Raw genomic sequence first — 25188 nt, forward strand, 5'->3', positions numbered from 1 at the left:
TCCAAATCCCAGGTTTGAGACCTGCATAGGCCGCATGCAATCGTCCAGTTCCCAAATCCGTAAACCGCAGAATTTCAGGCTGTCAATGTCCCTCCATTCCGTGGCTACGATGAACTTGTCACCACATACACACTTCCCAACGAAAAGCTCTCCTGTCAATACCCACGAATTTGATCTGTGGTTTTCCCTGCGAAGATCTATGCACGTTTTCGATGCATTTGGTTTGGCAAAAGGTCCTGACCACCCTTTTGACTCCTTTGACGAGTCGTATGTGTACGTGTACGTGTTCCCGCCACCTTTCAAGGTCAAACCAATTGTATACACTCCCGTAAACGGGTCATGCCTGAACTCCATGTTGGAAACATGTAGATTGAACTGTCCCAAGCTTAATTTCTTCCATTTTCTAGTTATCGGATTCCCAACAAATATGTATGGCCATTTCATGCCACAGACGAGCCCAGCAGACGAAGCCCAGAGCGACGTGCTGATTCTTGACAATCCTTCCACTGGCCAAGCCACAGTCGTTGCAAGTGGATCCCATAGCTGTAAACTATTCCCAAGGTGCAATAGAACGACTAGATTCCTCGCTGAAAACCACGGGGATTGGACTAGCTCGAGCCACTCCTTGCAAACCAAGCGTGCGCGGAAGAGACTTTGTATGTCAAGGCGCGAGAGAACGTCTAGCATGAGATGGTGATCGAGGGGTTCCATTTGCGCTTGGATTAGGGTAAAAAGGAAGTTTTTACCCCCTTCTCTTAATTCAATAAAAGGAGAGAAAAAGGGATCAAGTCACCTTTATGTTATGCCCATCTCTCCTCCTCAATCTAGCCCATCCAAATGCATTGAGGATTTTTCTTCGTCAATCCGCGAAGCCAACCAGCTCATTGAGATGTATGGAAGATGCGGGAGCGTCGATCGAGCACGGCAAGTGTTTGACGACATCGCGGCTAAGGATCAAGCATCGTGGTCGCTGCTGCTGTTGGCGTATTCCCGGAATGGGTATGTGCGAGAAGCCAAGAGCGTTTTTTATGCCATGCCGGAATGGTGCATGGTATCGCTCAACTCTATGCTGGGATGCTACGTGAAAAATGGGCTGCTGGAGGACGCTGAGAAGTTCTTTTTTGATTGTATGGCCCTGTGGAGTGTGGTGTCGTGGAACACTGTTATATCGGGCTATGCCCAGTCTGGGGATTGCGAGGATGCGAAGAGGGTGTTTGATTTGATGCCTTGGAAGAATATGGTGTCGTGGAGCTCGATGCTTGTGGCTTATGCTAATGACAAGAAGCTCAAGGACGCAGAGGAAATATTTGGTGAAATGCCTTTGCTTGACACTGTCGCCTGGACATCTATGCTGGTTGCATATGCCCAAAACGGGGTTTTAAACAAAGCTGAAGAGATTTTTGGCAAAATGCCAGAGAGAAACTTGGTGTCCTTTAATGCAATGCTTGCAGCATTTTCACACAGCAATAATGTCTTAAAGACGGAGTATTTCTTCAAAGAGATGCCAGAGAAAAATGTGGTTTCTTGGAATGCCATGCTTGCAGCATATGCCCAAACTGGGCATTTGGAAAACGCTAAGCTCGCGTTTTGCTCTATGTCACAACATAATCTCTTCTCTTGGAATTCAATGCTGGCTGCCTACGCCCAGTACGGTCATTTAAAAACCACTAAAGATATGTTTTACTGGAAGATGCCGCAGTGGAACTTGGTGTCATGGAACACCATGATAAACGCTCACTTGCAAGCCGAGGATTTGGGTGGCGCCAGAGAAATCTTTGCTGCGATGCCGCAGCACGACACCATCGCCTGGAACTCGATTATGGCAGCGTACGCTCAGCAGGGACTGGTGGAGAACGCAAAGCAGATGTTTGATTCCATGCCTCAATGGAACCAAGTCTCATTCAACGCGATGATCTCCGCCTACTCGTATCTACACGAAAGTCATGGCGAAGGATTGGCAGCAGCGAGAAAACTCTTTGATCTCATGCCGCAGCTCTCGCTCGTATCTTGCAACTCGATGCTATCGCTGCTCTCGGAGAACTCTAAAGTGGAGCGAGCCAAGGAGATGTTCGAGGAGATACCCCAGCGTGACTTGGTTTCCTGGACGGCCATGCTCGTTGGGTATGCCCGAGCTGGGCATATCGACGAAGCCAAGAACTTGTTCGATGCAATGCCGCAGTGGGACGTGGTGAGCTTCACGTCGATGCTGCTGACATTCTCTCGGAGCGGCCTGGTGGCGGAAGCCAAGCAAATCTTCGACGCCATTCCGCAACACAACTCCGTCTCCTGGGATGCGATGCTGGTTTGCTACGCGCAGAGCGGCGATGCTCACTCTTCCAAGCGTCTTTTCGATGCCATGCCGGAGCACGACCTGGTGGCGTGGAATGCGCTCCTCGCGGGGCATGCCCAGCTCGGGCAGCCCGAGGCTGCGGCGCAAACTTTCGACGAGATAAAAATGGTGGAGCGGCCGGATGCGATCTGCTTCGTGTCCATCATGACCGTTTGCGAGCTGGAGCAGTGCCGTGAGTGCTTTGTTTCGATGGTTGGAGACTTCGGAGTGGTGGCGAGGAAGCAGCACTACTCGTGTCTTGTGGATGTGCTGGGACGAGCCGGGCATATCACCAAGGCCATGGATCTCATCACCAACATGCCCTTTGAGGAGGACTGTGTGGATTGGATGTGCTTTCTCGACGCTTGCAGGAGGCACAGCGATGTGGCCCATGGAGCGCAAGGAGCAAAACGCCTCTTGGAGATTGATCCAGGAAACTCAGGTGCTCTGGTGGTGCTGGGATCCATGTTTACCTTCGGAAAGGGAGTCAAGGTGGTGGATCAGGTTCTTGGTAAATAGTCGTCGTGAATAATTTGATCAAAGAAGACTGTATATACACTTTTACACGACAGACTCTTTACAGCAACTAGCCTTAAACCCTAAACCCTAGAGCCCATGGGAATCAATCCCTGTTGGAATCTACACGAAAATCATGGCAAAGTATTGGCAGCAGCGAGAAAACTCTTTGATCTCATGACGCAGGCATTAACGAGCATGGTCGGAAACTCCGTCCACTTTAGAGGTAGCGCAGCGGTAGCTTCAAGTTGCAAGAGTCGGGGAGTGCTCTTGTTTCAATGGCTGGAGATTCCGGTGTGATGGCGAGGAAGCAGCACTGGGGATCACCTCAGCAAGTGGATCTGAGGAGGACCCGCGGAGTGCACGGAGCAAAGCAGCTCCTGGGAGACCAGCTCTGGAAAAGGAGTCAAGCTAGTGGACCAAACGCCGTGCTTGATAAGCAAGTCGTCGTCAATGCTGAAGTCTTCTTACACGACGCGGACGTCAACGCGTCCGTGCTTGACGGCAACGATTATAATACATGAAACTGGGCTACTATAAAAACTTAGCAAATGTTAGAGCCACTCCACAGTTCAGAGTTCTTACTTGTCTTCGATTACTCGTCACCCAGTGTTCGCAGTAGCATTCATGGCTTATCACCGATCTTCGGCATTCCTTGTGCTCTTCTTGGCTTGCATGGGTCTGGGATTGTCACTGGCAGCTGCGACGAGGGAGAGTTTCACGTGCTACTGGACTCCATCTGAGAGTGGTATATGCAGAGGCAAGGCGGCGGACACGGGCATCCAGGACTGCAATACTAAGCAAGAGATAGCTAAGGTGTGTGGCGATTTCTGGAATAAGATTCATACAGAGGGCGCCGGGAAGTTGAAGGATGGGCGATACGTGACTTGCCAAGACAACAATTGCTACTGCTTCGGCGTGACGGATGGTCCCAAGGGCAGCAAAGACAACAACTTGCACCTCTACGTGTCGATTGCGGTTCCGGGCCAGAAGTATCCGTTTGGAACCAAGCTCGAGATAAGTCAGCTCAAGGGGCTGGTGCTTCCCGGCGGTGGGCGACACAACGGGTGTGTTCGGGTGGAGGACTCGTGCACAAGCTGTAACATGGACTTCTACGTGGGGCTGAAGAGGAACTACGATGCTATTGACGCGCAGGTCACTGGTGCCTGGGATGTTACAAGCGGTTCGAACTGCGAGATTTGGAACTATGGTAATTGAGACCCTCCATGTTCTGCTGCACTCTTGAATAAAAGGCCGTGATCAAGCCTAATGGACCTTGCTGCCATGAGTAGCTCCCAAATCATCCCGGACTCTCGAGTAGCTCATCCTGTAGAATGTTGTGCATGAAACTCGATTTTAGGAACTTGGTAGCTTCTCCAGAAGGAAAATGTTCTCCTTGTCATCTCGGCCGACTCTCCAGCTCTCATCCAGGTAGCTTTGGTTTGTCAGGAAAAACTAGCAAGAGCTGTTGCAAAAGGATACGTGATTTCAAGCCAGCCCGCGGGATTGAAAATGCCTAGCAGGAGGTCGTAGTTCTTCTCAAATAAGTTCATCAACTGCAAGCAACAGAATCTAGCACAACTTAGAAACTCTTTGTACCAGTGATGACGGATACCTGGTTTGGAACAATTGTCGATGATTCATACGTGATATCTACGTGCTAATCCCTTGAATCCAAAAGACTTAACAATGAAACCAAAGAGAAGAATGCGAGCAAACCGTGGGCGAAGTGATTCGATACGAAGCCGTGATGGTAAGCGAGCCTCTAAACATTGAAAATGCAGGAACGGTAAACTCGATCGTGTTCACTGCTTTCATCTGCGTTAAGGCAGGCATGTCGAGGAAACAAAAGAGAAACACGAAAGAAGCCATCGCTAAACCTTCGCTATGTCAATCGTTTGAGTAAAGTCTCCAAGAGAGATGAAGTCCCGAAGCCCGAGTTTAGTACGTTTCGAGCCGAGAATGGAGATGGTGCTGTAAAGAAGCTGCCAGTTACCATCCAGCTGCGACAATGAAATCGAAAAATCTTTTAGTGTTGAACAACGAGAATGTGACCTTTGGAAGATTTTCCATGGGATTCGGGCATGGATTCAATCTCTCCAGCTCCATGATAAGCTCCTCAATCGCGATTTTCTTTGGGGTCTGGACTCCAAATATCCCCCTGTTGATACCTGCGCGAAAGGAGGCATAGACACATTGTCCTAGAACAGATAGAGCAAGAACAGACCTTTTAAGTTATCCTTGATGGAAGATTTTAGATCTCGCAGCTCTGGAGCAGTGAGCGCAAGAGATTCCTCCTTGCAGGCCAATCTTGTGCTGATGCTATTGCAGCAGCGGCTTGGCCACGCCCAACAAGCACCGGCATTGATCGCTGCCGCCATAGAACACTTTAGGGTTTGTCCTCTTCGTGGGCGGGAGGTTTATTCAAATGTATGTCTCGCGAGGAATTGCTACTGATCGTTCGCTCCTGCCACAGCTTGAATGCCGCCCAGCAGCTCCACGATCGCATCCGCGAGCTGATCAAGTACCCCGATGCCCACTTCTCGAATCACGTCGTGGACATGTATGGGCGCTGCGGCAGCGCCCATCTCGCCCAGCAAGCGTTCGATGGCATCGCCTCCAAGAATTCTTCGTCCTGGAACTTCCTCCTTGCCGCATATGCCCGAAATGGGCATTTGGAAACCGCCAAGCGCCTCTTTGATTCCATCCCGCAAAGAAATCGTTTCACCTGGAGCATCATGCTAGCGGCTTTCACGAAAAGCGGCCACGTGGCGGAAGCTCAGGATCTCCTTGATAGGGCTCCAGAATGGGATCTAGTCTTCACAACCGAGATGCTCACCGCATATGCCCGAAGCGGGCACCTTGAAAAAGCCGAAAGAATCTTTCACAGCATGGCCGAGTGGGACCTCGTGTGCTTCGGCGCGATGATAACGGCATATTCGCAGTCTGGACACGTGGCAAGAGCCGAGAGATTCTTTGGCTGGATGCCGGGGTTGAACCTCGTGTGCTGGAACGCCATGCTGGCTGCTTATGCCCAAAACGGGCATCTGCTGCGTGCCAAGGAGCTGTTTGACCGGATGCCACGTCGGAATCTGCTGACTTGGAATTCTATGCTGGCGGCGTGCTTCCATCACGGCTGCGAGCAGGAGGCGAAAGAGGTGTTCGATCGCATGCCGGAGTGGGATCTGGTGTCGTCCACGTCCATGGTGACGGAATTTGCCAGGATCGGACGGTTGCCGGACGCCATGCGATTGTGGGAGGCGATTCCTGAGCAGAATCGCTTTATTTCGACGGCGATGATGGCCGTGTGCGGAAAGAACGGATTGTTGGTTGAGGCCAAAGAGATCTTCGATCGGATGCAAGAGCGTGATATGCCGTCTTGGAATGCGTTGCTCTCTGCGTATACCCAGAATGGTCATCTTGTGCGAGCTAGAGAGGTGTTTGATTTGATGCCGCGGCGAAACATGGTCTCGTGGAACACAATGCTGGTGTCACTTGTCCAAACGGGCGACCTCGACTCCGCAGAGATGCTGTTTTATAAAATCCCACAGCAGAATATCGTCTCGTGTACGGCAATGCTCGTTGGCTTTGCCGAGGGTGGTAACCTCCACAAAGCCGCTAGAGTGTTCCGTACGATGCCCACACAGGACGTGGTTTCATGCACGGCAATGGTTTCTGCATATGCCCAATCTGGGCATCTGGAAGATGCTCATTTTCTTCTCTGTTCAATGCCGGTCCAGAACCTTGTTTCGTGGAACGCAATGTTATCTGGCTACGCCAACTTTGGCCATCTTGATGAAGCGTATTCTTTGTTTGTAAGCCTCCCTGAAAAGAATCTAGTTTCCTGGAACTCAATGCTCGCAGGATATGCCCAAAACGGGCATGCTGAAGCCGCAGTGACGGTGTTTCACGGCATGCCCGAGAGGGACATCGTGTCCTGGAACTCCTACTTGGGCGCGCTCGCGTTTAACCGGGGTAGCGTTCGCGTCGCGCTCGCCCAGTACGAATCGATGAAGCTCACGGACAATCCCGACGAGGTGTGCTTCGCGATCGTGTTGCTGTGTTGCAGCCATGCCGGGAAGATCCGGGGCGGGATCCAGCGCTTCCTGGCGATGAGCTTCGATTTCTCGGTGGCCGTGACGAGGAATCACTACTGCTGCCTAATCGATCTGTTTGGGCGCACTGGGCATCTCGCCGAGGCCGCGGATTTGATCGCCCATATGCCATTTGAGCCCGATTCTCTGGAATTGCGATGCCTGCTGGGGGCGTGTAGGACGCATGGGAATCTCGAGCACGGCGCGCGCGTTGCGAGCTTTGTGCTGGGATTGAGAGGGGAAGAATGCGCCTCCTCCTATGTGTTCCTCGCGAGCATATACACGCACGCTCTCAAAATTTAGGGTTTAGCTAGGGTTTTGGAGGAAAATGGCGACAGCGCTTGGCGCCCAGCTCAAGGCGCTGTCGTCAATCCAGGGGCGGGAGACGGCTTTGGTTCCTGGCACTCGCACGCGCCCATCGCTGCTGTTTGATCCCAGGAAAGCGGCGGATATCGATCTCCAGGCGATTTTTTCAATCGCTCAAGCAGGTCCGAGGAGAGTTTTTTTTTTTCCGCGAGAATGTGATTTTTTTTCCTTTCATTTACAGGATTGCAAGAGCTGCTGGAGCTTAATGGCGCGTTCGTTCCATTCCAAAGGACGCTCTTTAGCACCGAGAGCACACAAACGGATAGAGAGCTCCAGACAAAGGAATTCAATGACAAGCTCAATCAATCCATCGCGTCGTTCTTGCAAGTCCTCTCGGCATTTGTTCTTCTCCCTCCGGCTCACCAAGTTCTGGAGTACCTCATCCGGCGCTACAAGTTTGTGTTGGTTTGGGTTTTCTAACTTCGATTTGACACCTGCTTCTTACTGTGCCAGGATCCATGTCTACAACGTTGAAGATGTCATGATGTCCATACTTCCATTCCACGAAACCAGCGTTTTTGTTCGAATTGTTCAGCTCCTCAAGCTCAAGTATGCTATGTCTTTTTACGACTCGTAGCTTTTAACATTTCTTTTTTTTCCAGGAAAACGAGGTGGGAGTTTCTTAAGGGAGTGCAGAAATCCGGTGCTGCCCCGCCCCGTGAAGTTCTCGTACAAAGATGCACCCATGACAATGCTTTCTTGGAAGCTGTCTGTGACACGGTGAGTTTACGGACCTTCAAATCATGCTGGTCTCTTACATTCATGTTTCTGTTCAGGGACTGATGGGAATTAAACCTCTGGTAAACGCAAGGACACATGTAACATTCAGCTGCGTGACAGTGATGGAGACATTGTCGAAGATCCCTTCCGTAACGAAAGATGTCTTGAATAAAGTCATGCCATTTATTCTTCATGCTTTTGAGAATGGCGTGACTGATGAATATCGGGTAAGTATAGTTACTCTTCCTCATGTGCTAATGACAGACTCTCAGGTTGGGGGACTAATGATAATCGGCCTGCTGACTGGCAAGGCAACTCTTACCAAGAACTTGTGCTCAACGCTGCTCGAGTCAGTGAGCAAAGCAGCGTCTAGAGGAGATGCGCAGCTGTCTCGCCTCTCGCTGATGATTATGATTCAGATTTTACAGGTGCGAATCCTAGGAACTAGAATGATCGTCATATATGACGTGTTTTTGTATTTAGACTCAAGAAGTGGACCTTTTCCCTCGGAAGGCGTTCAAGTACACCGTAAAAGTGAAGTATGTAATCGCTAGTTTTGCATCTAAATAGTTTAAACTTATGATCGTTTTTCATGCCAGGGAGCTTCCAGTATTGTTGACAGAGCTATCAAAACTATTTGACGCCGAGAGGTTCATTTTCTTGTTCTCTAGTGCCCTTGCAGAGCACAGGTACGCAAGTTTTCGTTCCTCACTACTTAAAATCTTATTATTCTTGCTCTATCAGCCTACGGAGCAGAAACTACGAGAAAAGATTTTTTGAGATGATTGCGGAATTAAATCTTGGACGCCATGTGAAGGTTATTTTGTCGAGACTACTCAATGCTGGCATAGAAAAAGAAGCCGAGGACAATAATTTTTGTGCTAGTAAGTCTATGATCTCCGTCTTTCTGCAACTTTAACAAAGTTTTACAGAGGATTTTTTCCGAAAAGCGCTTCCAGCTATTGAAAAGCTATATCCGTCCGAGCTAGACAGCGCTGTGAAGTCCTTGTTTCAGGTTCTTATTCGTATGATTTCTTATTTCTATCTAACCCTGAGAACAATTTGCAGGAGAAAAATAGTCCGATAATAAAGATTCTGGATCATGTCTTAAAAGATAGTCTGCGAAAGCCTTTGGAAATGGCCGAGTGCAGTTTGTACGAATCTATAGACCATCCAAAGGTGAAATTTTCCAAAGTAGACAATTCGGATATTTAATACGCCCTTTCGCAGGCTGAGGTCCGAAAGCTGGCTGTGCAACATATCTCGGAGATGTCCATGACAGCTGAGGTTGGTGTTCTTTTTCGTCTACACTTGTACTTATCGTCTTGGTCTTAGGCTGCTCCGATTATCTGCGGAGCTTTGCTTCGCCGACTCGGTGACAGTGATCTGGCAGTAGTACAAACTGTTGTGTCGATCAATGGGCTAGAAGAGCTTATTCCACCAGAAAAGCTTATCAGACCTGTATGCAGTTTGATCCATAATTGCATGGATGTCCTTCAAAGAGGTACTCATCAACAGTCTGTTTTGGTAGTCATTGTTTTTCTTCAGGCCCAAAACCTTCGAGAGATGATGCAAAAGCGGTTTTAAAGAAGTGTTTGGAACTTGTGGAAACACATTTTTCAGGACAGGACAGTAGCATGCAGAAGGAAGTCCAACGTTGCCTTCTGTGCTATATAACAGTAAACACTAAAGTATTGCTCATTTCCCTTTTTCCCTTTGCAATGTGCTCACTGCTGACATGCTTCAGACATGGAAGCAGAACCTGCAAGCTTTGAATGCTTCAGCGCAATTTCCAGTTTTGCTCTTCAAATTCCTACCAAAAGAACTTCCTGAACGCTCTGAAGACCGAGGGCTTAAGGTATGAAAGCCGATTTCTCCTTATTTACCTAAGCTATTTTGTTCAGGATGCCTGGTATACCGAAGTGAACGATAAGATTGTAACTGCGATTGCAGAGTCTATAGTTCAGGATCACACTTTAACTGACTTATTGCTAGAAGCAGCCATGATATCTGACAACGCCAAAATGTTGAGCCTTCGCGTACTTCCGAGATGCTTTGTGGAAGGTCCCGATGGTAAGCTTGAGTGTTTTTTTTCTCGTAAGCAATTAACCAGCTCGCTGTTTAAGGAAATTCAGAGCAGTTATTAAAGAAATGCATTCAATTTCTTCGCGAGGAGTGGTCAGCAATCGCAACTAACACTGATACTCTTGGATCGGTGAGCATGAGATTTTTTATCTGTGCATAATATGCCCGCCGCAAACGTAGGTCGATTATGTTTCTCAGTACGATGCTGACGAGTATCTACTCCTGGGAAAAGGAGAGCTTATTCTTCTTGCATTGTATAGGATCATCCCGTTCTTGGACTCGTCCGAAGTAAGAAAATTTGGAGTTTCCATCGAGAAAGATGCTAATCTTCTCTATTGCAGGTTCGTGGTAGTATTTATCTTCTTTTTGCAAACTTTCCCACGTGGGACGTTTTCAAACCACATCTGTTAATTTTCCTCGGGCGCACTTCCGATGCTGTTTCTTTTCTTTTGGAAAGCTCAGTAACAGAAGGTTTGAGATTTTGTTTTTGTTGTCGTCACTAACACTAATACCAGATAGCACAACGCCTTTACAAGTACATAGCTTGAGTATCCTAGCATGGTATATTTCTGAAACTTCTATTTCGGATGAGAAGCAGTTACTGTTGGCCGTGGTTGGCTGCATTGTAGCTCTTGCAAGCTCTTTGAAGGTAAAGCTTGATTTCATAATTTAAGCCATACTTAAATCTTTGTTTGCAGTCTGTACGCGCTGCTGCCATGCGGTGCTTAAAAACAATCAAGCAGGAAGGTCAAGTCTTGAAGAGGCTTTTTTTTCTTTTGCAAGCCATACATGCCAGTTCCAAGAACTTCGTAAACGATAGGAGGTTTTTGTCATCCTTTCTTCATACTAGTCTTGATAAAAGCAAGCTCAGCGAACGAGAGTAAGACAATTAGAACATGTGATACGTTTCTGATGTTTTATACTGCAGGATTGAATCCATTGTGATGTGCCTAGTAGAACAAGCTCTAAAGTTACCGCTTTCAATGCAGGTTTGTGTGGAATAAATTTGCTGATTACTCTAAAGCTTGATCTGCAGGGACTTTTCTTTGAAGTGCTTCGTGCCGTGCCTTATACCCCTAGTAAGGCAGCTGCTGCCGAGAACTACTTCCTTGAGCTGCTGCAAAGGCGCAAGGCTTACCATTTAGTAGCGTCTACGTCATCTCTAGGAAAACTGAAACATATAGAGATAGATATAATCGATTATCTGCTGGAGGTAATCGTTGAGCTATACAGTATACTTTTTCTGATGCCATTGATGGCTTTGATTTGCAGATAAACGTAGAGCATATTTCCGTATTGCATTCGGGGAAGGAACAGATGCGGGCGCTTCTTGAAGCTCTGAGTGTAAGCTCGTTTTTATTCATGTGTAATTGTTCTAGACAGTGACATTTCTTCTTCAGACTACAGGAGGATCTACTGGGGATCCAGCGGTTGTGAGGCCTTGCCTGTTGGCTCTGAAGTTCCTATCTTCCGACCTATACAACGGACTTGAATCTTGCTTTCAGGTTGGCGGTTTTAATTTCGGTATAATTTTGTCCCTGATTTTTATTATTCTGATTGCAAGGAAGCAATATTTGAATCCCTCTTAGAACTAGCAGCTGTAACGGATAATTCAATATGTTCATCTGCCCAACATACTTTGGATACCCTTCAGGTATATAGTTCGTTTCTATTTTATTGATAACTTATTGTTGTCGTTAACAGATTGACCTTGCCATTGTTTCAAAATACCTCGGTTACCTCTATTCTCTAGATGCTTTCACGGGTAGCGAAAGGAATAAGAAAAGCAAGCGAGTAGAGAATACGAAACATTGGCCTAGACAAGGTGAAGAATTAAAGGTCAGCATAGCGTTACTTGAGTTCCTATTGCGGATGACAAAGATAGATGCATGGTAAGCTGTTGATTCAATCACTGTATTATGCTTAGCTACGCTACTTGCAGTGGAGGGCTTCTGAAACCACTATTTGAGCTTTTGCGTTGTCATCTCAACGGACAGTGGCCTAAGTGCGAAACGGAAGTTTCTGAAGGCGATGTGCAGCATACGGCGCAGCTGCTCTTAACTGTCATTGAGAATATTATAAGATCCAAACCTGCGGTAAGTTGTCGTTTCCATAAGCAGAGTTTGTAACAACTTGTTTGTCAGGAGTGCACTTCGGATATGGATGCGGACTTGCTTATTGAGTACCTTAAGGTGGCAAAAGATGATGTTACAAGAACCCAGGTCTTCTCCGTTATTGCTGCAGGAGGAAATTGCTGTCCGGATCGATTTTTACCACATGTTGTGGAAATCGTTTCAATTGCAGGCGCTTCTATAGTAACAGAAGTACGTATGATGCATCTTGCTGGCTCTGATTTATACTTAACATTAACTTCAGGATGTGAGTCACTTCCACACGGTGGTACAGCAGATGCTTGATTCCGTTGTCCCATTCTGGCTGAAACAAATGAATGATCCACGCTCGCTGCTGGAGGTTTTTGCTTTTACTTGAAGAGTGCAAGGTTTTAATGGTTTACTTTTCAGGTATTTATCGAGGCTTTGCCTGCTGTTCCGCCACACCGTCAGACGGATTTGGTGAAATGTGTTCTGAGGTTGGTCGTATCCATATTTAGGAAATTTATGTTTCTGAATATTTTTTTATCGACCCAGGGTTACAGAAGAGGACCGTAGCATCTCCGCCTTTTTGCTTCTTTTGATCAGAAGATATGAAAAAGAAGCTGAGATGTGGCCTTTAAGCTTCGCCGAAAGGCTCTGTATGAGTTACGACCCCAACACAAGAATTTCGGCCCTTGTAAAGTTGTCAGCTGAATTCGATCTTGGAGCCCTACGAACAGAGGATACAAGCATTTGGTCCACCTTGCAACTTTCAACTCGGTTCATTGCCACTCAACTCCAAAGGCTGGAAGTACATCTACTAGACAATGATATTGTGGTACAAGTAAGCCTGAAACTATGTTTATCGTTAATACTGGCGTATATATTTGCAGGATGCTTGTCGTACGCTTATGGAGCATGCACTCCAGCAGCTGCAGATGCTTTCTGACAAGAAAATGAAAGCATTATCTGAAGTGGGAGCCTCGTGCTTGGATGCTGCTCATCTTTTCCTTGGTTCGCTGACAAAGTTGATGAGCCCCTCGATATTTTGCAAAACTGTGGCTTTCATGCTGCAAAATTCTAACAATGCCATCCGTCGCAAGGTATGTCAGTTTGTTCTTTTCTTTCGGCCATCTACAGCTTCATCTTTTCCAGGTGTTCCAAATTTATGTCTCAAAGCTGAAAGAACGAGATGCAACACCTAAGAAAAGGAGCGCTGCTAGTAATTTCACTGGCGATCTGGAGGGACATATGGAAATAGTCGCGCAGATATCGAAATTGCTCGAGAAACAAGACTTGTCTTTCCGAACAACACAGGCGGCTATCTCATCGTTAGACGTCGCAGTTCAGAAGTTTGGAGGGGCATGTGCATCAGCATTCGTTTCCTGCCTACCAGCCGTGCTGACAAAACTCGAGGACGAACACAGAGCTGTTGTGGTGGCATCCGTGCACTGTACAGCTTCAATTCTATCGACAGCTGGTGCGGAAGCGTTGCCAAGTCTTCCTGCAGTTATGGCTGGCCTGTTAAAGATCGCGCATCAGTGTACGAGCGAAGCTGACAACGAGAAAGACCTGGAAACTGCTATTGCTTTCGCCTTGGAAGCGGCCGTAGACAAACTCGGCTCCTTCTTAAGTCCTTACATCGAAGGAATTATTCGCGTGGTGATATCGCCAAAGTTTAACAAGGCTGGAAATCTTTCGACAAGGTTTGCTTCATTGAGGACACTTGCGTCCGAAAGACTTCCGGTACGATTTGTTTCTGTTACCTTTGCCTGTGTTTAAAGCCATTTGGTTGTGTCCCGCAGGCCCGTCTGCTTTTGGATCCTCTGATAAATTCCTACAAGATAGCAGTGGACGAAAGCGAGACGTCTGTTGCTTTTATTTTCAAGATGTTAGCTGTTATGTGCTCGAAGATGGATCGTGCATCTGTTACGGCGTATCACACCAAAGTCTTTGATCTGTGCAAGGAAGCTCTCGACCTGAGACGCAAACGGCCAGAGTCGTTTGTTTCACGTCACACAGTTGAGGAAAGCGTCATCTCCGCCGTTACATCTCTTGTGATGAAGCTTAGCGAGACGACTTTTAGACCACTGTTCGTGACTATCCAGCAATGGGCAGCATCACCAGTCGCAGACGGGAGTCAAAGCATAGAGAGGAGTATTGTCTTCTACAAACTCGTCAATCAACTCGCCGAGAAGCTCAGGTAAAAGCCTTCATACATCCGTGGCCCATATTCTGATAAAATACGTCCTCCAGATCCGTCTTCGTACCATATTTTCGCTACCTCGTCGACGGATGTCTCGCAGTACTGGCGAAGAGCGGCGAGACTAGAAAATCGAAGAAAAGGAAAACGGTGAGCGTTTCAGCCGACAGCGGTTCCGCTTTGGCCAAATGGCACCTCAAGCACTTGGTCGTCTCGTCCCTGCACAAGTGCTTCTTGTACGACTCTGTCGGTTTTCTGGATGCACCTAAGTTCCAGGTATTTCGAAAAGTTCCAGGAGGCAGAGTTTAATATTTTCTTTTCGCTTTCGCAGCAATTGCTGCCATCTCTTGCAGACCAGCTCCTAGAGGAAGCTCCGCCGGAGCTGGACGGCTCAACAGACGCAGACGTACCCACACTTGCCGAAGCAGACGAGACAGTGGTGTCGTGTCTCAGTAGAATGGCGCTCACCGCCGGCACGGACGTCCTGTGGAAGCCACTCAATCACGAGGTGAGATGAGAGCACAACTTCCAATCACTCATCACTCAATGGATTGCTTCCAGGTCCTGATGAAGACCCGGAGTGGCAACGCGCGAGCGAAAAGGCTGGCGTTGGATGTCGTCAAGATGCTGGCGGAGAACTTGAGGGAGGAGTATCTCGTTTTCATTCCCGAGACCATCCCGTTCCTGTCGGAGCTACTGGAGGACCAGAACCTGGCTATAGTGGCCAAGACGCAGGAGGTGATTAAGTTACTGGAGGAACTAAGTGGAGAGAGCCTGGCACAATACATGTGAAGCCACTAAACAGAGTGTACAGTAACATTTTGCAAAGTCACTTTGGTTTAAGTTTGGCCAAGAAGAAGCATCTCTGGAGGTTTTAATGGGCTTGCAGTAGACGCCAAAAAGAGGATCCATTCCGGCATCCTCGACGGCAGTGGTGGCTGCTGCTCCAGCGTCTTCGTTGCCGTATGTTGGGTCTTCATACAAAAAGCTCAAATTTTTGTATTGTGTCAAAATTTTGTATGCTTTTTTTAATTTAAATTCATTAAACGCGGTTAATAAATTCAATCATATTTTTGCCTAGAAATGTGTATGGACTCTTTTAATTTCACAAAGTTTTCTTATAACTAAACATTGTTCCATACGTTTGAAACAAAACAAGATTTCAGACTTTAAGCCTGCTAGTAGAAAGGATCAAGAGAGAAACATCTCGCCACAGTGCAACCATTCCGCCTGCTCCACAAGTTCAAATATACTCAGATAACTATGTTGTTTATGTTCTTTGGGCAAGTGCACATTTGCAATGCTGAACTGACACCCTTAGTTGTGGGAAGCAGGACCTCAAAAGAAAATGCTCACTTCCACCACTTTTCTTCATCCTTACTTGTAGATCCTGGCGACTCAATCTAGACCATTAAAATAAAATAGCACATAGTTAATTTGTCAAAAAAGGCAAATTCCAGATTAAAAATAATAATAATTTAATTATAATTTAATTTAATAAGTATATGTGATTATAACATAAGGCCCAAGCACTACTATGGTGTGCTAAGCCATGATGTCTTCACATTGCTAAGATGAAATTTTACTTTGCTTAGACAAATAATCTAGCAAAGCAAATTTGATGTCATCCTTAACTTAATGTAACTTCACAGATGGTAAATGAATATGTTTTGCAATTTCTCACACAATTAAAAAACTTTTTAAAAATACAGTTTAATTTAGTTTCTTGTTAACTAATTGCATAACCTCATCTACAATCTTCCCTTTTATCCAATTAGTTGCTACAACAAAAGGCTTAGCAAATATAGAAAATAATAATTATTACTATAAGAAGAAGATGTAATAGTAGATCCACAGCCAAAAGTTGTGAAACATGCATCAATAATTATTTTACTGGATTTATTTACACGAATTTAGAGCTTCATAACATCTCCATAAGCAGAAGTTCCAACAAATATTGATCCCACATCTGGCTTGTATTTGTTTGATAACTAACATTTCTAAGGTTACTGAAGTGATCCACAACCATTTCATGATAGCACCGAGCTCCAACACTCCACTGCAACAATGTAGCAGCTCTCACATTACACTAGCTCTCCAAAAAACCTAACAATTATTATTACATTTTAGTTAGCAAAAACCTTCAGTAGAACGGTTTTCATACAGTTTCGGAAGTCCAAGAGGGCTTTTGAGTCGCTGCACCACTTGCATAGGCAACTATGATGGCTCTTTTTGGCATATGAAGGTCAAAGAAAACCTTGTTCAAGAGTTGTAACAGCGTATTGGCTTCAAGGCAGTCACTAGTACAGAATGACAATAGATTTGGGCCAGCTCTTCTCGTGTGATAAAGAATTACTAGAATTGACTGGCAAAATTTGGTCAAACAAAATAAACAAAAAGATACTCTTGGCCACGTTTTTAAGTACAATGTAATGTGAGGCTGGATAGTGGAAGAGGTAGCGGTAGCCACCCACAAGGCCACAGTGTCAGTTTCCTCCACCTTCTGGAGCAGCCGTACCGCCGGAATGTTTGTCCGTGCTAGTCAGTGTAAGATATCGGCGATTTTTCAAGCAGGTCAGAGGAAAGAAATTTTGTTTCATCGAGAGACTGTGGCGTTCGTTCCATTCCAGAAGACGCTATTTAGCGCCGAGAGCACGCAAACGGTAGAGAGCTTCAGCCATGACAAGCTCAATCAAAAAGTCCTCTCGGCATTTGTTCTTCTCCCCCCGCCTCACCAAGTTCTGGAGTACCTCATCCGGTGCTACAAGTCTGTGTTAATTTGGCTTTTCTAACTTCGATTTCATACCTGTTTCTTACTGTGCCAGGATCTATGTCTACAACGTCGAAGACGTCATGATATCCATACTTCCATTCCACAAAACCGGCGTTTCTGTTCGAATTGTTCAGCTCCTCAAGCTCGAGTATGCTAATGCTTTTTACAATTCCTGGATCTCTTTTTCCGAGGTGGGAGTTTCTTAAGGAAGTGAAGAAATCCGGTGCCGCCCCACCCCATGAAGATGCACCCATGACAATGCTTTCTTGGAAGCTGTCTATGATCTATGACACGGTGAGTTTACGGACCTTCAGATCATGATGGTCTCTTACATTTTTTATTCTGTCCACGGCTTAAACCTCTGGTTCACTCGCATGTAACCTTTAGCTGCGTGAGAGTGATGGAGACATTGTCAAAGATCCCTTCCGTAGTCTTGAATAAAGTCATGCCATTTATTCTTCATGCTTTTGAGAATGGCGTGACTGATGAATATCAGGCAAGTGTAGTTACTATTCCTCATGTGCTAATGACAGACTCTCAGGTTGGGGGACTAATGATAATCGGCCTGCTGACTGGCAAGGCAGCTCTTACCACGAACTTGTGCTCATCGCTGCTCGAGTCAGTGAGCAAAGCAGCGTCTAGAGGAGATGCGCAACTGTCTCGCCTCTCTCTGATGTCTATTATTCAGGTTTTACAGATGAATCCTAGCAACTAGGCTTTGCACAGTTCCAAGAACTTTGTGGAGGTTTTTGTCATCTTTTCTTCGTACTAGTTTTGACAAAAGCAAGCTCAGGGAACTAAAAACATGTGATAAGTTTCTGATTATTTATACTGCAGGATTGAATCCCTTGTGACGCTAGTTACCGGTTTCAATGCACTTTAAAGTTTGATCTACAGGGACTTTTCTTTGAAGTGCTTCGTGCCGTGCCTTATACCCCTAGTAAGGCAACTGCAGCCGAGAATTAGCTGGTGCAAATGCCCATTTAGCAGCATCTACACCATCTCTAGGAAAACTGAAACATATAGAGACAGATATAATCGATTATCTGCTGGAGGTAATCGTTGAGCTATACGTTATACATTTTTTACGATGTGATGTCTTTGATTTGCAGATAAACGTAGAGCATAATTCCGTATTGCATTCCGGAAAGAAACAGATGCGGACGCTTCTTGAAGCTCTTAGTGTAATGTTTTATTCATGTGTTATTTGTTCTAGGCCTTCAGATTACAGGACGTGATCCAGCCGTTGTGTGGCCTGTTGGCTTTGAATCTACTATCTTCCGACCTTTACAACGGACTTGAATCTAGCTTTCAGGTTGGTGGTTTAAATTTCAGCATAATTTGTCCCTGATTTCCGTTTATCTGATTGCAAGAAAGTGAGTCCCTCGCAGCTGCTACGAACAATTCAAATGTTCATCTGCCCGGGATGCCCTTCAGGTATATAGTTGGTCTATTTTATCGATAACTTATTGTTGTGAACAGATTGACCTTGCCATTGTTTCAAAATACCTCGGTTTTCTCTATTCCCAAGATGCAAGCAAATAGAAAATACGAAACATTGACCTGATTTATGAACCTACAAACTAACTACGACACCAAACAGTAGATTATGGGATAGACTTTGTTACTCACCTCCCAACCCCATGCTGATTCTCCCTCTGAGTGAAGAATTAAAGGTCAGCATAGTTACTTGAGTTCTTATTGCGGATGACAAAGACAGATGCCTGGTAAGCTGTTGTTTGAATCACTGTATTATCCTCAGCTACAGTTATTTGCAGCAGAGGACTGCTGAAACCACTATTTGAGCTTTTGCGTGTTCATCTCAACGGACGGTGGCCTAAGTGCGAAACAACTGTTGTTGACTGTAACAGAAGTACGTATAATGCATGTTGCTGGCGATGATTTTTTTATCTACTTGGCATTGAATTCAGGATCTGTGGTACAGCAAATGCTTGATTTTTGGGGCTGAAACAAATGAATGATCCACCCACGATCGCTGCTGGAGGTTTGTGCTTTTGCTTCAAGAGTGCAAGGTTTTAGTGGTTTTCTTTTCAGGTATTTATCGAGACTTTGCTCGGTGTTCCACCACACCGTCAGACGATTTGGTGAATGTGTCTGAGGTTGGTCGTATCTAAATTTATGTTTCTGATTGTCTTTTCATCGACCAGGGAGTAGCATCTCCACCTTTTTGCTTAGAAAATATGAAAAAGAAGCTGAGACAGGGCCTTTAAGCTTTGCCGAAAGGCTCCGCGAGTATGAGTTACGATCCCAAGACAAGAATTTCGGCCTTTGTAAAGCTGTAGCTGAATTCAAACTTAGAGGCCTACGAACAGACGATAGAAGCTTTGATCCACTTTGCAACTTTCAACTCAACTCTGAAGGCTGGAAGTACATCTCCTAGACTATGATAGTTTTGCAAAATATCAAGGGATTCATCAACTTTGTCAGTGAACCAAGGAAAAAGGTGAGTAGTATCCAAGCATGGCTCTCGTTTCAAATAATGCTTTCATTTTCTTGTCAGAAAGCATCTGTGCACATGCTCCATCAGCGTATGACAAGCATCGTATTACAGAATGTTAACAATGCCATCTATCGGGCCAGTTTGTTTTTTTATTTCTCCAATCTAAAGCTTCATCCTTCCAGGTGTTCCAAAGTTATGTCTCACGCGATGCAGCACGTAAGAAAAGGAGCGCTGCTACTGGCGATCCGGAGGCACATATGAAAATAGTCACGCAGATTTCGAAATTGCTCGAGAAACAAGACTTGTCTTTCCACAAGCGGCTCTACCAGCCGTGTTGACAAAACTCGAAGAACACAGAGCTGTTGTGGTGTGCACTGTACAGCTTCAATTCTATCAAGAGCTGGTGCAGAAGCGTTGCCAAGTCTTGGGGCAGTTATGGTTGGCCTGTTAAAGATCGCGCGCTTGTTAAACTTTGGCGATATCACTACAACATAGAATATCCTTACACTTTATTATACGGCTTGTTTGCCCTTTGTCAAAAAGTTCAAAAAGTTCCAGGAGGAGGGGTTTTAATTATATGGTCTGCTACAATTAAAAATATAATTAAATAAATAGATACGAATATTTCAGACTTAAAAATACCGTGGACGGCAGGATTCGAACCTGCGCGGGCAGAGCCCACATGATTTCTAGTCATGCCCGATAACCACTCCGGCACGTCCACTCTTTTGCTTTACCTTAAGCAAGCGTGACGAATTTGGGTTCTCCCCGGCGGATATAAAGCCCTAAAAACGAGTAGTAGCGCTGCTGCGACGATGAGGACACCGGCAGCGTCGCGGCCAGTCTATGGTGGCTTTAGAATGTAAGTCCTGCAAGAGAAAAAAGGAAGAGATTTATCTTGGTACCTTTGATGGCGTGACAGGCCCACGGCAGAGAATCTCATTCCCATGAGGCTCGACATCGAGCTCGACTCCCACCGCTTCAAAGATTCCTTCTCCTGGAACGCTCACGGTGAGTAAAGTCTTTGTGCCTGGAATGGAAGCTCACGTTTCTTGTCACTACCTACTTTACTTGCTTGTCTAGAGAGGGACTCGGAGATCATGCCTTTCGCTCGGCGCCTAGTGGCCGAAATGAACCTCCCGCCTGTTTTCACTCAGCACATTGTCCAATCCATGCAAGTATGTTCGAGAAAGCTGGAAACTGGCAACTCTTACGCTGTGTTTTTCGGCCCTTGTGTTGATGTTTCCAGGCGCAGCTGAACGAATTCCGCTCCCTGGAAGCACAGCAGCTTAGCACTGAAGAGAAAGTCTTAATGCTGAAGGTAAGTCACCTCTTTTGCCAGTGATAGAGAATCTCCTCTCGTTTACTTCTCCTTTTTCTCGCGCAGCTGGACCTGAGAATCAACAACATCGTTATACGTGATCAGTTCTTATGGGTAAAACTTACGAGAGAACTTTTTGTTGGTCTCAAAACTGACGCCCCTGTCCAGGATGTTGGTGACTTCGAGAGCGATCCAGAGGGTTTTGCGAGGGGCTTGTGCAAGGACCTTGAAATCGAGGATCCTGAAGTCGCGGTATGCTGATGCGTATGTTTTAACTTCAGCCATAATCGTTTTGGTTTTTTGGCAATTTAGCCGGGGATCGCGTTTGCAATTCGAGAGCAACTGTACGAGGTAAGCACCCCTTTCGCCTCTTGATCATAAATCTTTATTTCCTCCTGCAGATAGCCAAACAGAATGTAACATCAGCCCGAGAAACGAGGATAACAAAGAAAGCTCGTCGAGAGAGGGGGATAGAATTCAACCATGCAACGTAGCCATCTTCTATACCAATAAGTTGAGGGTGATACTGATTGACAATCTTTTTCTTTCTCTCTGGCAGCACCTCCGGAACAACTGCACTCAACTTAATGCGACGGCCCAATAATAAGATCAGCATAATCAGGTGAGTTCAAGAACCTTCGATTTGTTTGAAACGCGAGCGAGCTTCTCCTTGCAGGAAGAAAACCGAGTGGGAACTGTTCGAGCCTTTCGTTGAAGTTCTCACGGAGGAGGAGTCGAATACACTGGATGCAAAAGAAAATGCACGGTAAGCAAAATTCTATACCGTACCGTGACTTGGCCCTTGATAAATGCAGCCTGAAGAAGCTTATGGAAGAGAAAGAAGACAGTTTTGCGTCTCGCTACGTCCGTTCGTAGCATCACCTATAAGTGGAAGTGAAGTCATTGCACTTCAGCTGCATGTAGTAAGGTGTCAATTACCTGGCTGATTTTCGGTCGTGGCTGGTTAATATCTTCGGTTTCGAGGCAATGTGTTTGTGAGAGAGAGACTGATTCGTGTCTGTCTTGTGCTTCGCGCTGTAACAGATGCACCACCACCAAGCTGTCATATCTCATGTTGTATCTCTCTCTCGCTCGCAACTTGGTAGCATTGATGGAAAAAGTTTCGGAAGAAAAAAGAGAGATGCCGATTCTGTACTGGCAAGTCGTTGGTCTCCTCTCTGTTCAAACGTTTGTTTCGTCTGGAATCATACGGGTCCCAAGATCTAAAAACTCCACGGTGTGTGATCTGCAGAAGTTTCCACCAACAAAATCAGCTCTCGTCTTACTTTTCGTGCTGCCCGCTGACTCGAAAAGTGGTCATGAAATGGAAGATAGAAATCATCGTCACCTCTCCTCCATGTCCGGTCGACGTAGCATCTGGAAGCCACTTTAGAAATCATGTTCATAAGAAGGGTTCCAAGCGCTGAGGCTGCCAACCTGAGCCCATTATTATCACAATTCGTACTCATTAAATGCAAAGGAGATGCCACGAAAGCGTACCTCAAAGCAGTGTGCGTGCTGGAAGGAAGAAGAAAACCAAAAGAAAGAAGGCCAATAATTTTTGTCACAGCAACAGTCCACTGTGCCAGCAGCAGCAGCGGCAGCCCAGTGAGTGGGGTAAGAACTGTTTCCAAAACAGAAGGCTTTGGAGTTGGAAGAGAGCCGCTCCTGCCTGCCATCATCTCCATGCTCGTCCTTGGCCTTTTACGATGCACTTATCACGTGGCTGGCCGTGGCTAGGCCCTCCGCCAAAGCAGCAAGCGAACAACCAAAAAGCATCTTGCTTTGGTGGGTGGCCACACTTTCGTGAGCTCTAGAAACTTTAAGAGATGCTTTCTGGGAATCAGAGTCGGTCCTTCGACATCTGAGCTCCAATGTAAACTGTTTTACTCCCTCCTAAACACAGCACACACACTTAGGAGTCCACCACAGCCTTTGAAAACCAACAAGAGAAACTTAACTTTTGTCGTCCACTTGCTCTTCGCTTGACAGAACCCGAATTTGTCTCGCTGAACATCAAAAGCTGAAAAGCGACATGACAAAGCTTACCTGTGCAGCGTCCGGCCTCGCAGATCTGGTACTAGCTTCTCCAAACCTTACATTGACACCAGTTCGTCCAAATCGCGCTACTGGGGTAGTGGTGTCTAGGTAGTCAATTTGCACTGATATTCTCTGCTCCAAATCCTCCACTGTTCCACAAAAGGTAAGCACGTCATTTCAAGTCTAACACGCGAAAATGTTGGCCAACGTCCTGTACTTGCCAAACTTTTACCTTTTAGAGCCTCTTCATGCTGTATTTCAGTGATACATACAACTCCTCCAGCCCGTCTGTCAGATGAACTAGTTAAAAGAAGAAAAGTGTACAAATCCCGCCGGCGGAAAACGTCAAAGCACATTGAATCAACACGCCAACAAATCTAACCTTTTGAAAGCACTGTTTGAGCTCCAATATGCGCTTTTGTCTTCTGGCCTGAGGAAAGGAACACGTCTATTAAAAAAGGAAGCCCGAGAATGTAGAGCTTACGCAGGAACAAGACGTGGCGATGTTGAGGCCGAATTCCATCAGCATGTCTGAGACCTTGATTGAGAGTCATGGCGTTGTTGCCTTGTGATCAATTAAAACTGCCAGTGCGCCACAGATGAAGTGTCGCGAGGCTGCAGTGATACAATAGGAGCTTGTCTCCATTTTAACTTGTCTGGTATATATATCAACCGCGCCTTGAGAGCTCTCTGGACGATCCACATCTTTTCTTGGTTCTATTTGCTGAAGTTGGATGATTTTAACTTGTAGAACCCTGGCAGCAGCAAATAACGCCGATGTGAAAGCGGTACAGTAAACCAAGAGAGCGCATACAACAGTTTACCTGGATTTTGCGCCAAGCTTAAAGTTCTCTTTGCTGCATTAAAAAGCGCGCTACTCCTCTTGCCCAACACTTGACTGGCATAGCCGGACCCGGCCTGGCGTCCACTGGATAACAGCAAAGTTCTTATCAGTTTTTATAGCTAGGGAGTCCGGATTCTAAAGAGAAAAAAAATGCCAGTACCTGGAGAAACGCTCCAAGTCACGATTCCAGCTCGTTGCTTTGAGCGCCAATCTTTGTCTCTGCACTACAACAGTCTCCCAGTCCAGTCCGGTCCATGCCTGGGAATTTCCAAATGCATGAATGCGAAGAAAACACGCGAATCGCTACAAGGAACTTGAATGGAGATGGAGCCATGGATCAGACACCTAGAAATTTCTGCCGATTGCTGCAAGGACACCGAAATAGGCGCCAAGAATCCAAGATCATGCCAGGAACAGGACTGATCCGCCTATCGCGTACCTGGATCGTGGATTTGACGTCGCTCCGGCGCACCGCCCCGGCATTCTCAGCTCTAGGGTAAAATGGGAGGGAAGACCCCAGGATATTCTCTTCACGTGGGAGGGAATCCCCTCGTTACTGACAAGATGCAAACTAACGCCTCTATCTAGGGCAGGGCTCAACCAGGGCACGTTAACTGGATCGGGCCTCTAGTGGGGAAGTCTCCAGTTACTTTAATGCCGCACTTTTACACTTGCTCCCTAACTTAATGGTCTTCAGAGTGAACTACATATCGCTTTCTCCATTCTAGCCTCTAGCTAGGCAGCCAGCCGAGCGAATCACCGTGGGCCACGTGTTGGAATCGCTGTTGGTGAGATCCTTTGCCACGTGCCATCTGGGATCTCTGTGTTGTGGAGTGGCAAGAGTTTAAAGTGTAGCTATGAGATCATCATGGGAGAAAACCCAGAGGAACTCAGAGAGAACAGAAAGAGAAGGAAAGCTGGATGAGATAAGAAAGGGAAATGTGTTGTAAGAAATTTAATACTTTTTTTAAGTGGAATGGAAGAGAGCAAGCACAGTCCAATTCTGGTTGGTTGCAAGCTCCATGTTGTTCCTGAAGCTCTTCCTTTGCAGTCCTGTGTCCAAAGTGGCCAGAGATCTGGAAAACCATTTTTGTTGCCTAGTTGACAGAGAAATGGAACAACAACACCAAACTCCGGATTATACCTTTGGAATCACCGTAGTGATTGATTCACAGGAGAGGAATCAATCACTGTAGAGACAGGTGAAAGTTCTCACTAGGCAGGGATCCCCCTCAATCCAAATCTGAGTCCTTGGCCAGTCAAATATTACATCCCAGCAGTAAATTATGTGGTTCCTGGAATGCATAAAGTGGTATGTATCTATCACCCCAAGCATATAATAT

At 46.2% G+C, this 25188-nt stretch overlaps 6 protein-coding genes and 1 non-coding gene across 10 annotated transcripts; 4 read left to right on the forward strand and 3 right to left on the reverse strand.

The window, feature by feature from the left end:
* The first annotated feature begins 802 nt into the window (after nucleotides 1–802).
* LOC9655268 (pentatricopeptide repeat-containing protein At4g02750) lies at nucleotides 803–2848 on the forward strand. The gene has a single exon (XM_002963276.2). The coding sequence runs from the start codon at nucleotides 803–805 to the stop codon at nucleotides 2846–2848; it is 2046 nt and encodes a 681-aa protein (XP_002963322.2).
* A 1120-nt stretch (nucleotides 2849–3968) lies between these two features.
* LOC9643534 (probable plastid-lipid-associated protein 7, chloroplastic) lies at nucleotides 3969–5319 on the reverse strand. Of its 2 annotated transcripts, none has more exons than XM_024666032.1 (7): nucleotides 5073–5319; nucleotides 4901–5016; nucleotides 4726–4830; nucleotides 4565–4663; nucleotides 4461–4505; nucleotides 4328–4401; nucleotides 3969–4280 (listed from the first exon to the last, which is right to left on the reverse strand). In XM_024666032.1, exons 1-7 carry the CDS (start codon nucleotides 5224–5226, stop codon nucleotides 4202–4204), a joined length of 672 nt encoding a protein of 223 aa, XP_024521800.1. In that variant the 5' UTR covers nucleotides 5227–5319; the 3' UTR covers nucleotides 3969–4201. The 2 variants fall into 2 exon arrangements, with proteins under 2 accessions (XP_024521800.1, XP_002963739.2); XM_002963693.2 differs by having other exon boundaries at nucleotides 4726–4848.
* LOC9655269 (pentatricopeptide repeat-containing protein At4g02750) lies at nucleotides 5278–7242 on the forward strand. Its single transcript, XM_002963278.2, has one exon. It carries the CDS (start codon nucleotides 5278–5280, stop codon nucleotides 7240–7242), a length of 1965 nt encoding a protein of 654 aa, XP_002963324.2.
* On the forward strand, nucleotides 7171–15471 carry LOC9643535 (uncharacterized protein At3g06530). Of its 3 annotated transcripts, none has more exons than XM_002963279.2 (38): nucleotides 7171–7427; nucleotides 7487–7700; nucleotides 7759–7854; nucleotides 7908–8025; nucleotides 8082–8252; nucleotides 8298–8453; nucleotides 8509–8564; nucleotides 8625–8714; nucleotides 8770–8909; nucleotides 8958–9040; nucleotides 9094–9204; nucleotides 9256–9312; nucleotides 9361–9529; nucleotides 9574–9716; nucleotides 9773–9883; nucleotides 9930–10098; nucleotides 10152–10240; nucleotides 10291–10398; nucleotides 10452–10581; nucleotides 10626–10759; nucleotides 10809–10990; nucleotides 11039–11099; nucleotides 11147–11323; nucleotides 11383–11454; nucleotides 11511–11615; nucleotides 11675–11764; nucleotides 11815–12002; nucleotides 12053–12206; nucleotides 12255–12434; nucleotides 12487–12582; nucleotides 12633–12700; nucleotides 12759–13047; nucleotides 13097–13306; nucleotides 13359–13949; nucleotides 14009–14406; nucleotides 14460–14682; nucleotides 14738–14914; nucleotides 14968–15471. In XM_002963279.2, exons 1-38 carry the CDS (start codon nucleotides 7268–7270, stop codon nucleotides 15196–15198), a joined length of 5997 nt encoding a protein of 1998 aa, XP_002963325.1. In that variant the 5' UTR covers nucleotides 7171–7267; the 3' UTR covers nucleotides 15199–15471. The 3 variants fall into 3 exon arrangements, with proteins under 3 accessions (XP_002963325.1, XP_024521782.1, XP_024521790.1); XM_024666014.1 differs by having other exon boundaries at nucleotides 12759–13041; XM_024666022.1 differs by having other exon boundaries at nucleotides 10161–10240.
* A 4811-nt stretch (nucleotides 15472–20282) lies between these two features.
* Nucleotides 20283–20364, reverse strand: TRNAS-AGA. Its single transcript has one exon. It is a non-coding gene; the product is annotated as a tRNA-Ser (tRNA).
* A 57-nt stretch (nucleotides 20365–20421) lies between these two features.
* LOC9643537 (chromatin structure-remodeling complex protein BSH) lies at nucleotides 20422–22041 on the forward strand. The gene is made up of 11 exons (XM_024668638.1): nucleotides 20422–20502; nucleotides 20563–20651; nucleotides 20724–20818; nucleotides 20890–20961; nucleotides 21028–21075; nucleotides 21130–21213; nucleotides 21274–21312; nucleotides 21363–21451; nucleotides 21521–21583; nucleotides 21638–21727; nucleotides 21777–22041. Exons 1-11 carry the CDS (start codon nucleotides 20456–20458, stop codon nucleotides 21835–21837), a joined length of 777 nt encoding a protein of 258 aa, XP_024524406.1. The 5' UTR covers nucleotides 20422–20455; the 3' UTR covers nucleotides 21838–22041.
* A 141-nt stretch (nucleotides 22042–22182) lies between these two features.
* On the reverse strand, nucleotides 22183–22761 carry LOC112344232. Its single transcript, XM_024668639.1, has 2 exons — nucleotides 22462–22761; nucleotides 22183–22398 (listed from the first exon to the last, which is right to left on the reverse strand). Exons 1-2 carry the CDS (start codon nucleotides 22647–22649, stop codon nucleotides 22185–22187), a joined length of 402 nt encoding a protein of 133 aa, XP_024524407.1. The 5' UTR covers nucleotides 22650–22761; the 3' UTR covers nucleotides 22183–22184.
* Between the last annotated feature and the right edge of the window lie 2427 nt (nucleotides 22762–25188).

The sequence above is a fragment of the Selaginella moellendorffii genome, unplaced genomic scaffold, assembly GCF_000143415.4.
Source record: "Selaginella moellendorffii unplaced genomic scaffold, v1.0 SELMOscaffold_3, whole genome shotgun sequence".
Taxonomy (NCBI): Eukaryota; Viridiplantae; Streptophyta; class Lycopodiopsida; order Selaginellales; family Selaginellaceae; genus Selaginella; species Selaginella moellendorffii.